General features: G+C 39.3%; 1 protein-coding gene across 1 annotated transcript in view; it reads left to right on the top strand.

Annotated features, from left to right (window-relative positions):
* trip4 (thyroid hormone receptor interactor 4) overlaps nt 1-11,827 on the top strand; it is a 99,801-nt gene extending 87,974 nt beyond the window's left edge. The window contains exon 13 of the mRNA XM_059516457.1: nt 11,591-11,827. Within this exon, the coding sequence (XP_059372440.1) occupies nt 11,591-11,649 (59 nt within the window). The 3' untranslated portion in view covers nt 11,650-11,827. The remainder of the gene's footprint in view (nt 1-11,590) is intronic.
* The last annotated feature ends 1,445 nt before the right edge of the window (nt 11,828-13,272 follow it).

A 13,272-nucleotide genomic window follows, 5' to 3' on the forward strand; every position in this document is an offset into this window, starting at 1 on the left:
GAACACGTAGAAAAAATAATAGTCGCAGTATGAGTAGTGAAGGACAGTGCTGGATTTTCGGTTTGCCCCGCAACTTACTTGAAGTTCAGGCAAATGGGAACACCATATATTACATAGCAATCATCCTTAATTGAAGAAATGTGGCAAAACATCTCTGGAGAGAACCTTATATTATTAAATTCGAATGTGCTTTCCATATTAGGATCAACATAGGCTACATTTGTGAACACACATTTTCTGCAATGTCGCGTCAAGTCATGCTCCCGTGCGCATCTTACAGACTGCATCTTAAGCCATATGTTAAACTTTCCGCGTCCGCGGGGAGTCCGTTATGGACCGCTTGGTAGGCGTGACGTAATCCTCGTCATGGGAGAGTGTGTGCGGAGGCTCTGAGAGGACGAACGCGTACCTCCCATTTTTTTTATGACCGCACGGACAGGTGCGCATGGTCAGTAGGCTTCAAAAGCACAGTTGCACATGTGGAGGCAGTGTGAAGAAGCCCATTGCTACTCGAACCTGTGCAATCCGCTTGCACTTGGACTTGGACCATAGTGCGGCCCAGTGGAAAAAAAGGTTGAGAACCACTATAACATATATAGTTACAAATTAAACAACGTTTCTAAATATGTGATGTTGTTTATCTTGATCGAACTACATTGCTTCAACGTAGTGGTTAACAATGACTAGGCTACATGTTTTAAAATGTATTACTGTAAGAAAGTACACACTGACCTAACAGACATCAATTTATAAAACAAGATTATTTAGAATTATAATTTCACAACTCTCAAAATGTTACTTTTGTCTTTACAGGTCTTTCTTTTTACTGTCCTGATTGCAGTTTAATTTATAATTACTGTAACTGTCCTGTTACAACTGTATTTTTTTCTAACTAGTTTTCTAACTAGAAAAACTGTCTTGATTGAATGTGTAAACGATAAAATGTGTAAACTCTTATGAAACTTTTATGAAATAAACTAAACTCTTACCCGTGCTTCCCGTTCTTCATTCGCCATGCTGGATTACTGATGTAAAGGCTTAATTTCCGTTCTAATTAATCCATATTGCGCTAAAGGTGCGCAGAATCGTGCTACTTGAATGCACTCAGTGGCTTATGATATGATTGGTTGAATGGTAAGCTCGCATCTGATTGGCTAAAGAGTACGACAGACCCACGTGGGAAGAGAGCTCTGCCAGGAAAGTCTCAAAAACACACACACACAAATCCGAGTGGATTCGTAGTAAATGACGATTCGTACATTCAGACACTCGTACATTTTAAACATTCAAAGGTTTTTGTGCACAGTTGTATATCTACAAATAGTTTTTTGCATTTGTGAAATGTATTTTATAAATATATAATTTTATTTTGCGCTTGTGAATTGCTTTTTGTGAATATATATTTTTTTCACGCACGTGAATTTTTTTTTGTGTGTACGTGAATTAGGTTTCATGCATGTGAAATTGTCTACGCATGTGTGAATCGTGTTTTTTGCGTGAATTATATTTGAGACTAATCTGCTTCTATACGAGCCGCGCGGAAAACGCGTGCATGCTAGAAATAGAACCGACGCCTATTTTTCAAGCGACACGTAAGCGTGTTGGAAGCGTTTCCAGGCAAAATAGAATAGGAAAATATGTTTATATGTCATTTTGTACACAAATACATATTAATTCATGACACTTTGATGTTTGAAAGTCTATAGGTTGACATAAATTCACATATAAATGTAATTTAAAAAAATAAATTGATAATTATCGATTTTCAAATATTGTACCTGTCAAACATAGTCTATTTTGCCGTCAATACTGTTGACGGTGTCCTTTATCAGTAGGCTTTATATTTAAGCTCAACATGAAGTATAGATATTGTTGTCATGAAGACAAGAGCCTGGTCTGTCGGCGGTCTCCCTCTATGTCACCTACAGCAGCAGCAGCGTGCCAGCGCCGTGTCAGGCACGATTCTGGTGAAGCATGCCTACAAGCTGGGATTGGTAATGCTGCACTGTAATCATAGTTATTTATTTATATTTTTCATTATATTTTATTATATGATATTGGTTTGAGACTGAGAGTATTTTATTTAGTGGAGAACTTTGCAGCAGTATTTTATTTCTTATTCTATTTTTATTTTATATATATTTTATTAAAAAGTTTTTTTTTAATGTGTATAGTAATAAACAACCTGCAGTTTAATGTTTGCATTTCTTTCCCTTACTGTACCGAAAATGAACCGAAACGTGACATTAAAACCGAGGTACGTACCGAACCGTGATTTTTGCGTACCGTTACACAGTGTTTCCTTTAGGATTTTTTTTAGCAGTGGGGGCAGGTCTGTCCAACCCCCAACACCACCCCCCCCTCGCTGCAACACAAACAAGTATATTTATTCACACATAATGAGGCAAATTTTCAGTTGCGATTGAACTGTAACCTTAAACAACCAAAACCTTAAGTACAAGTTGGCAGCGAGATGATCGGTTCACTGAGGCTAGGGATCTGTCACGTGACACGTCACATTTACACCAAAACTGTATTTATTGTTTGAATTTTGTAATAAAATTGACTGATTCTGAGAGTTGAGACTTTGTTTATATATCATAAGGGTCCGTGTATATTTTGGTCATTTGATTTTCTATTTAAAAATAAATAAAGATAAATGAGAAACGGTTTGATTTTCGTTTTTTCGTTTTGTTTAAGAAATGGAAAACGAAAATTTAGCTGCATTTTCGTATTTTTGTTTGTGGGTAAAAAATGAGATTATGCTTTAATATTTGTTTGAATGTGTGGGCGGCGCTGAAACGCCCCTTTCATCCCTTCTGTAATGCACCGACAAGCGGCAACCGCAAGCTCAGTTCATTTTCACCAGGAGAGAAGCGGCAGACAGCAGAGCATATTAATCCTGCGGATTCTATACTAGTGGTGCTTGCAAGCTTTATATATATATATAAATTTTTTTTGACCAAACAGAAATTAATTTATTCAATGACATTTGAATTTTACTGTAGGCCTATATGATCTACAATGACATGAAATATGCGGATTTTTAGCTTACTAATTTTATTCTATACCTATTTAAGAAAAACCTCACAAGTTTTTCTGAGAGTGTAGTCTGCTGCACTTCTCTGATCGGCGGATCCCGATCCACACCTTCCATCCCGAAAACAGGGGAAAGAGCTTCAGCTCCATCAGTTTGGATCGTAAAACACCCTAAATAACACGAAAACCTTACAAAACTCAACACGATGTGCTTTCTGCCATCTCGGTCTACATTAACTTCTTTCTGAAACGTCAGAAATGAACCAGGCTCATGCATCAGACGAACCATGTCTAGCTGGACATGTCTACTTTTAAAATAATCCATTTAAATAGAAAAATAATAATTTTATATTTAGGCCTATGTAATTCAAATGAAACCAACAAGAGGTGCAGTGTTTCCCGTCTGAACTCATTATCTGTAATGATGTCACACCATCACTATATTCATACTGTCATCTACAGAATTCGTGAATTCAGTTCATAATTCTAAGTAGCCTATAGCCTATAATTAAAACATTTAAAGTAGACTAATTATTGGGAAAACTTAACTTATTTTAATATAAATTTTATTATAAATGTGGGGTTGGGTTTTTCCCATTTTATTTTTTTTTATGAATGGCCTAGAATAAAATAAATACAAATTAAAATAATTAAAATAATAAAGTTGTCAAGTCTGCTTTGTCAATAACATGCAGCAGCTGGAAAATTATAATATTATTTTTTATTTTATTATTAATTTAATTAATTAATTAATTAATTATTATTATTATTTTATCTTGCAAGCACCACTAGCAAAGAATCCGCGGGATTAATATGCTCTGCTGTCTGCCGCTTCTCTCCTGGTGAAAATGAACTGAGCTTGCGGTTGCCGCTTGTCGGTGCAGTACAGAAGGGATGAAAGGGGCGTTTCAGTGCCGCCCACACATTCAAACAAATATTAAAGCATAATCTCATTTTTTACCCACAAACAAAAATACGAAAAATCCAGCTACATTTTCGTTTTGCGTTTCTTAAACAAAACAAAAAAACGAAAATCAAATCGTTTCTCATTTATCTTTATTTATTTTTAAATAGAAAATCAAATGACCAAAAGATACACGGACCCATAAGTAACCTGCTCTGTATTGTCTGTCGGTCTTCACTTTGCTTCGCGATTTTTCTGTGCATGAGAAAATGGATGTGTGGCATGATAGCATGTGAAAAGTGTCAATTGTGTAAGTTGGCAGCCCTGACTTAATTCAAATTAGCAAGAACTATGACTAATACAATAACAGGCTTAAATGAACAACATAAGTTATACGTCTTACCGTTCTCAAGGACGTGTACACCGATCTCAAGTTATTTATTCTCCAGAACGCTGCAGTCTCTTTTTTTCTCTCTTTCTCTCCCGTCGAGTGGAACCTTGCTTCGCAAAGAGAGTGCTCGCGCTCGCTCTCTCTTGTTCTTTTAAACATGCGCCCAGCTGTCACAAGCGCAGCAGTTTATCTACATTACACACCGGTCAAATAAGACTTTGGCGGGACAAAAATTTGCTTTGGCGGCCGCCAAAAAAAATCTTCGATCGGGTCAGTCACACAAGTGCGCCTAAATATCTTTTCATGGTCGCACACAGACATATTTTAGGCGCAAATGCGAGTGAAATGGTCGCACTGTAGAGCCCTAACGTTACCGTGGCGGCAAAAATTTTGCCGTGGCGGGCCGCCATTAACTAATCAACATAGAGGAAACACTGGTTACACCCCTAGTAGATGATGATAACTTCAAACTCTTTTCAATTTTTCTCTGAGAAACTCCTTTCTGATATTGTTCCACTATTTTTCGCCGCAGCATTGGGGGATTTGGTGATCCTCTGCCCATCTTGACTTCTGAGAGACACTGCCACTCTGAGAGGCTCTTTTTATACCCAATCATGTTGCCAATTGACCTAATAAGTTGCAAATTGGTCCTCCAGCTGTTCCTTATATGTACATTTAACTTTTCCGGCCTCTTATTGCTACCTGTCCCAACTTTTTTGGAATGTGTAGCTCTCATGAAATCCATTTCAACAAGTCATTCAACATGACATTTCAAAATGTCTCACTTTCAATATTTGATATGTTATCTATATTCTCTTGTGAATAAAATATAAGTTTATGAGATTTATAAATTATTCCATTCCTTTTTTACTCACAATTTGTACGGTGTCCCAACTTTTTTGGAATTGGGTTTGTATATTTCTTCACTATATTTTGATGAGTGTTTCTTTGCATGAACAACTTATCTAACATGTACTCCTCACAGCCTAGCCTAACATCAAATAAAATATGAATCTACCTCGAATAAGGTATTTTGACAATCATGAACAGTATGTGATTATGTCTGTCTTTCCATCTATATTTGTTCTCTTTTGGTCTATCTCTGTACCAGCCCACACACACACACACACACACACGTGTCTCCATTCGCCCTTGCAGCAGGGAAGGTTCAACTTGCCCTCCCCCCATAGGGCTGCTTTGCACTTGAGCTGACCGTTAAACATGCTTTGCTGGGTTGCCATAGGAGGGCTGAGCACAAAGCCACTGGTCCTGACCCCTGAGCGGGTGTTAGCAGGGCTCCTGCGGCCTCTGGGAGAGAAAGAGACGCGCCCACATCGAGCTCAAAGATTCTCAGGAAGCTGTCAGTGCTGACACATTTCTCCCTCTGCACTGCTGCACATATATGCAAATCTTAGCTCCTCAAAAAAAAAAAAACGGAGCACCAGATCAGCGTCAATGTATTTCCCCCCTTCTGTTTCTCTCTCCTCCTTTCTCTCATCTGCTTTGTTTTGTCGCTGCTCTGCTAATGAAAATTTCCTTGCCCTGCCTCCCCCTCACAGCAGAGAAGTGGAACAGAGAGCTCAGCAGTGTTTGAGTGTGGGGGAGCGGTCATGTACTCAAGTGTTCCTCATTAATGAATGATAATGGAGCCATCATATCTCATGTAAAGAGCGCTGTGACTAATTGTGCTACACTGTTTGCTCAGAGAATCTGCCCAGAACCTTTTGGCACTCCATACTTGCATGATTTTCGATAGATAGATAGATAGATAGATAGATAGATAGATAGACAGTCAGTCAGTCAGTCAGTCAGTCAGTCAGTCAGTCAGTCAGTCAGTCAGTCAGTCAGTCAGTCAGTCAGTCAGTCAGTCAGTCAGTCAGTCAGTCAGTCAGTCAGTCAGTCAGTCAGTCAGTCAGTCAGTCAGTCAGTCAGTCAGTCAGTCAGTCAGTCAGTCAGTCAGTCAGTCAGTCAGTCAGTCAGTCAGTCAGTCAGTCAGTCAGTCAGTCAGTCAGTCAGTCAGTCAGTCAGTCAGTCAGTCAGTCAGTCAGTCAGTCAGTCAGTCAGTCAGTCAGTCAGTCAGTCAGTCAGTCAGTCAGTCAGTCAGTCAGTCAGTCAGTCAGTCAGTCAGTCAGTCAGTCAGTCAGTCAGTCAGTCAGTCAGTCAGTCAGTCAGTCAGTCAGTCAGTCAGTCAGTCAGTCAGTCAGTCAGTCAGTCAGTCAGTCAGTCAGTCAGTCAGTCAGTCAGTCAGTCAGTCAGTCAGTCAGTCAGTCAGTCAGTCAGTCAGTCAGTCAGTCAGTCAGTCAGTCAGTCAGTCAGTCAGTCAGTCAGTCAGTCAGTCAGTCAGTCAGTCAGTCAGTCAGTCAGTCAGTCAGTCAGTCAGTCAGTCAGTCAGTCAGTCAGTCAGTCAGTCAGTCAGTCAGTCAGTCAGTCAGTCAGTCAGTCAGTCAGTCAGTCAGTCAGTCAGTCAGTCAGTCAGTCAGTCAGTCAGTCAGTCAGTCAGTCAGTCAGTCAGTCAGTCAGTCAGTCAGTCAGTCAGTCAGTCAGTCAGTCAGTCAGTCAGTCAGTCAGTCAGTCAGTCAGTCAGTCAGTCAGTCAGTCAGTCAGTCAGTCAGTCAGTCAGTCAGTCAGTCAGTCAGTCAGTCAGTCAGTCAGTCAGTCAGTCAGTCAGTCAGTCAGTCAGTCAGTCAGTCAGTCAGTCAGTCAGTCAGTCAGTCTGTCTGTCAGTCTGTCTGTCTGTCTGTCTGTCTGTCTGTCTGTCTGTCTGTCTGTCCTGTCTGTCTGTCTGTCTGTCTGTCTGTCTGTCTGTCTGTCTGTCTGTCTGTCTGTCTGTCTGTCTGTCTGTCTGTCTGTCTGTCTGTCTGTCTGTCTGTCTGTCTGTCTGTCTGTCTGTCTGTCTGTCTGTCTGTCTGTCTGTCTGTCTGTCTGTCTGTCTGTCTGTCGTCTGTCTGTCTGTCTGTCTGTCTGTCTGTCTGTCTGTCTGTCTGTCTGTCTGTCTGTCTGTCTGTCTGTCTGTCTGTCTGTCTGTCTGTCTGTCTGTCTGTCTGTCTGTCTGTCTGTCTGTCTGTCTGTCTGTCTGTCTGTCTGTCTGTCTGTCTGTCTGTCTGTCTGTCTGTCTGTCTGTCTGTCTGTCCTGTCTGTCTGTCTGTCTCGGATGATTCTGTTTATGATGTGTACCTTGCTTTAGGGAGCCAAGGTGAGTATGGTTGTGATTGAGAATGAGTTTATTCAAGGCTCCGGCAGTAGCCCTGGATCTTTGTTTAGCCCCAGGCTCTTGTGCTGACAGAGAGGGGAGGTGATTAATTGCCTCGGAGGGAACAGTTGCAGGAATTATTAATGGCTGCAGGATTAATCTGTTTTCTCTGTTTGGCCCATTAGTATGGGCGACCCTGGTTGCTGGAATATTTTTCTTTTGGTCTGGATCTCCCAGGCAGCTCATAGGACTGAGTTGTGTCTTTCTTTTCATCATTCTCTTTTCTTTGTCTTTCTCTTCATGTGTCTGGAAAATTCCCATCCTAAGCTGGCTATTTCAGCAAACTCCAAACTGTGTGTGGCAGGTGGAATTGATTAATGTCACCGCATATTAGGGGAAGTGATGTGTAAATGGTGCGTCCCTGTTTCAACAGAGCAAGAACTATGATTCCTCTGCATACCTGTCCTGGTCTCTGTGTGTGAGTTTGCATTTAAAACGGGAAAATGCAGAGGATTTTATGGAACATTTTCTTCTCTCTGCTTTAATCCTCATACTCAGGTCTTCATGAAATCTGTCACCACAGAAAGCTTTGCGGACATTAAAATGGTCATCCTCCACAATGCTAAACATATTGCATGATACCAGCATTTTTTTTTTTTTTTTTTTTTCTCGCCCGTTTTAATGGATAAACCCATTTTACAGTATTTAAGTACATTTAGCAGAAAGGTCTTTAGATGTCCACAGAAATCCATCTGACTTCAATCATAAAATTCTGCTCATTGCTCGCCTCTTGCATATTTGTTTGGTAGATACATTGGGCAGTGTATTCATACTTTTTTTTTTTTTTTTTTTTACCAATAAATGTGTTGCATTTTAAGCCTTCTTAAAACCCACTTTCCATGTGGATCTATTCATACCTTTCATTTTGGTACAATTCTACAGCAAGGGAAGAAATAGTTCATTAAATTCTAGTAATTCAAGTAAACAAACTGAGAATCTCTCTACCTTTGCAGGAGACTTGTTTGCATTGAATTTACTGCACTGAGGGAGCTGTAAGTGTCTGTGAGCATTCATGACATGTTCTAATCATTAAGGTACTTTGAGTTAGATTGGAAAATCAAGCTGGATTTCCCCAGACGGTGATGTGATTCTCCCTTGGCTCTGCTGTGATTTATCCATGATTGAGACCTTCAGAGTTTGTCAGATTCTAAAGTACATAGTGATTTGTTTTCTTAAACTTTGACTTGACTGTCACAAATAGACCATCAAAATAAAGCCTATCTTCATTACATTTTTATTTGTTTCTAGTAATTTATTCAAACTCAACTTAACTCATTAACATCTATAATACCTTTAGAGTTAGATCACAATGCTCCAGCTGTCTGTGTTTATTACCCCCACTAAGTGCATGTGTTGATGTCCCTCCACCCACCCTTTACTGCCCTTGGCAACTAAACAAACAGCCTTTTCAGGAGCAGATATGATTGAACAACAAAAACGAGAGAATGCTTTGCCCTGTACTGATCCTTTGGGGATTTCCAACAATGAAATCCGTCATGAACATTTGTAATACCATTGGATTTCGTAATACCATTGGATTTCTGGCATTTGAGGTCTTTTGTGGATACATAAGTTAAACACCATTAAATGTAATCAAGGCTTTAATGAGATTAAAGAGAAACCACAAAAATTAAATTCTGTTTTTTCTTGTCTGTATTAAAAATTTTGGTCCATACAGTAATTACATCTTTAATTCATTTGGCTACTTGAAATGTCATGTGGTCTGGAGAAATTAGTTTCATCAACATACCAGTAAGAGCTACAGCAATGTCATGTTTCCTCATAATATTACCTCGGCGAACAACAAAGGGCCAGAGACAGAGCCTTGTGGCACAACTTATATATATGTGAATAACAAATAAAATTTCAGTCAGTTTCTCACACAAATCTATCATATCACTTTAAATAGGAATATAGAATATAGTGCAAGTTGTACAGACCACTGCATATTACCCGACCCCCCCATCCATGTCTATATGTGGTCCTGTAAGATGGGAAGGTTATGCAAGTTCTGGAGTTCAGTGCTTAATCTGAGTGTAGGCAACAGGAGAAAAGCAGGTGTGCTACATGGAGTTCCACTAATGCTCCGGACACGCTGCACCTATTGTTGTGCTGGCTCCCTTGCTGCAGTATAGGTAATAAACTGTTTCACAGCAGCCCCCAACCAGGGCAATCAATGGGAACTTATCTTGCTAGATCGATGTCTGGGCTCTTAGAATTTGCTTCACCAGCCAATGCAGAATACTGGGACTCAGCAGCTCAACACAGCCATTTGATGCAGAAGTGCATCTCCTATTAAAATGTGTTTGTGCTGTGACATATCTTTTAAGGTATATAGATTTGTGAGGTTTATCTCTTAAAGTTTAGAATAAAAAAAAATCCTGAATTAGGCTTGATTGATTGTAAATACGCTTTTATTGCTCAGTTTGTTAAAGAAAGTTTTTTTTTTTTAAATGTATAAAATAAAACCTCTTTCTCTGTTGTTGACCCAACTGTTCTGTTCATTCATGTCTTGGCAGTGTGACATTCTCTTCTTACTGTGTTGTGACAGTGTGCTTTGAAATAGCTTTCAGATTCATGCTCTGAAAGATTGTTTACAGATTTTTGCTTTCCTAGAGTCAAACGAAAAGACAACTGAAAAGCTGTCTTTAATGCATGTCATGTTACATGACTCAAATTTTGGTCAGGTAATTTTTTCATCAGTATGGGTTGTTTGAAGTGAGCCATATTTTGCAGTCAGACGTTGACAGCTGCTACAGCAGTACATCTTGTGCTGAATGCTGCCAAATCATCTGAAAAAGCTGCCAGCTAAGATCAAGGGTGGAATTGAAAGTCTTTGCTTTCCCACAGAATAGAGATGCTGATGCCAGTCTGATCAGCGTCATCTCCTTTCCTATCGATTGAGTGGCTCCAGTTTCAGAACTGAAGACTGCTGAGAGCCTTGTATAGGCAGCTCTTACCCACAGTAGTAAAATCACACCTTTAAAGAATCTCACCGCACAACTAACCCTGGCCCATAGATCATAAGGATCATATTTGCCTGAAATTGAGATTTCTTGATCCTTTAAGTTCTTGAAGATTAACTCGTACAACTCTGTGCTTTCTGCAAATAACTGGAATTGAAGGATAACTGAAAATTAATAATGTGTTATACTGTCAAATTAGAATAATTACAAGTTTAATAACTTTTTTTATGCAGGTAACATTCACCTAATTTGAGAATTGCTTCATTCTCACCTGTTTTCCTCTGCCAGAGCGAGAAAGGCCTTCCTAATGACAAAATGCTATGCTAATTGGACTCAAAAACTAAAGTCATTTGCAGTCTTTATATAGTGAAAGTTATTTATCTAAGTTCAACAAATATGAAATGCCACCTACAAGTGAAACACAAGGAAACTGCTGTTAACTCCTATAAAACTACATTATTCCTGATTTATTTCCTTATGAGTATAACAGAAAGCATTTGAAAAGAAAAGACATTTAGACCGATTAAACATTTGACAATAAGACATGATGAAATATTTAATATGTTGACATCCCTACAGATGGTACATTGTAAAACTGTTGAACTTTGTACTATCTTCTCTGTAACAAATTACATAAATTGTGTTGCACAGCATTCTAGGAAGAAAATTACTAGTGCTCGAGCAGTTTTCTAAATGCAAGTTGGTTGTGAATCAGTATTCCCAGAATTTCTTGCTCTTCACATGCAACAGATGGACTATTCTCTGAACGCATCATCTAGATTTAAACCGGTCCCTGAGTAATCGTGTGTTAGTGTGACATTTACAGCACTGCAATCCCTCTATGATGAGAGAGTGATGAGAGAGTGTGAAAAAGGTGTTGGAAGTGTGAATGTGTGTGTAAACAGATTCAAAAATTCTCTCTTCCTGATCCCAGCCCTCACCTCAGCAGGGCATCTTTTCGTTGTTTGACAGTGGGCTTTGAAAAGGTCAGTGGGACTTGAATCACCATTAACCTCACCCCTCCTCATTCTCTCACACAGGGAAACTGGAGAGCCAGAGCCACCAAAGTGCCAAGAAGTGTTTAATGCAGCCAGCGTGACCTGAACAAAGCCACGGCGGTCAAGAGACGAGGAACAGAGTCCCCTTGAATGCCTCACATTGGCCAAGTCACATATGGGATGTGTGGGACAAATGGTGACATCAGTAGTATGGCAAATGCACAATCATTCCCTGATTTAAATGTTGTTGCTTTTTCTGCAATAAAAGGCTGAAGACTACTTGTGTATTGGTGAATTAATACATTTCAGTTGGAAAGCATTTTAAAATATAATTTATTTGTTATAATTTAGCCTTTTAGGTTATTTTGCGTATAATACTGCCATATAATTAACCAGCTCCCTTTTAATCTCAATTGGATTTCCAGCTCATAAAGCCGACGGTCTGAACCTGAACCGGTTGGCTGAGCATGGAATTTTCTGCATACTAAAGAGGCAATTGTGCTGGAGAGCTCATATTGGAGCTGCTCTTGTTATTTGGGCCACAATGGCTGTCAAAGCCACAGCCTCTCAGGTTTTGGGCCTGCTGCTCTCAAAGTGATTGAGTGGCCTCTTTGTGACACAAGCATCTCTGCATCAGAAAGAGCAAATGACTGACTCCATTAACGGTAGATTGCACGATGGGAACTGCATTAAAGTAACCTGCCGTGTATTGAGGATGTATTTTCCTCTTATGGGGCATCGGCCTTTCTGCATATTTCCACACGGGTAAATACAAAAGCTTGATAAATGTTTAGCTAGCATCCACAGTCTGTTGAATACAGAAAAACTTTTCAGGGATTGCTCTGTTTTTATTTTGGTTAATATGTTGTGTGAATCCTTTGGGGTAAAATCTAGCAAATTTTAATTAAAACAAGTCGAACCCACCAATTTCCTGTTCCTGTAATGCAAAAAAAGTTTATCTATACTGTAATATGATGGAAATCATCTTGTCTGTACACTGATTATTAAAATATATATATATATATATATATACTTCAAAGTAGTCTACTAATCTACTAGCAGTTAAGAAAAGAGAAAATGTACTTAATGGTCATGACATTACTGTCACTGGGAGAATTTTTACTAATGCAAAATATATTTTTTGTTTTTGAGCTGAAATGTGACCTTAAAAGTTTTCATAAGAACCATCCTTTTACAGCATGTCTTGTCACTTGGCTTCTTTTTTCCCCAACATATTGTATTGACCAATTAATTGTCCAAAATACAAATACTGTTTGAGTTTAAGATGAAACCGTTTGAAAACCCTCCCTTGCCTAGAGACAGAGAGCTGCTAATCAAACTCTGTCATCTCAACCACCTATGGGGTGCTGGGGCGCTCCTTTGTGCCAAAATACAAAAAGGACATTTTCTGGGAGAGTACTGAAGAGCTTCCAAAATTCAGTTTCATGGAGCCATGGAGCGTGATCTTGGGAGGGCTTCGATGCACGGCCGCTGCGTGGGATTTATAAATGAATAAAGGTTTCTCTATAAAACAACCGTATTCTGGAGTATTCAAACAAATTCCTGCATTTGTTTAAACAAACAGTTTGAGCTATTAAAAGCATGATTCGAGTGTGAAGGGGCTAATTATCTTATGAAAAGCTTATGTTTTTGCATTTGAATGAGGGGCCATTATAAAAGGCTTAGGTTGTAGAAGGAATGTCAGCAGCAGGTCTTCCTGTTCT

The sequence above is a fragment of the Carassius carassius genome, chromosome 2 (genome assembly GCF_963082965.1).
Source record: "Carassius carassius chromosome 2, fCarCar2.1, whole genome shotgun sequence".
In the NCBI taxonomy this organism is placed as follows: Eukaryota; Metazoa; Chordata; class Actinopteri; order Cypriniformes; family Cyprinidae; genus Carassius; species Carassius carassius.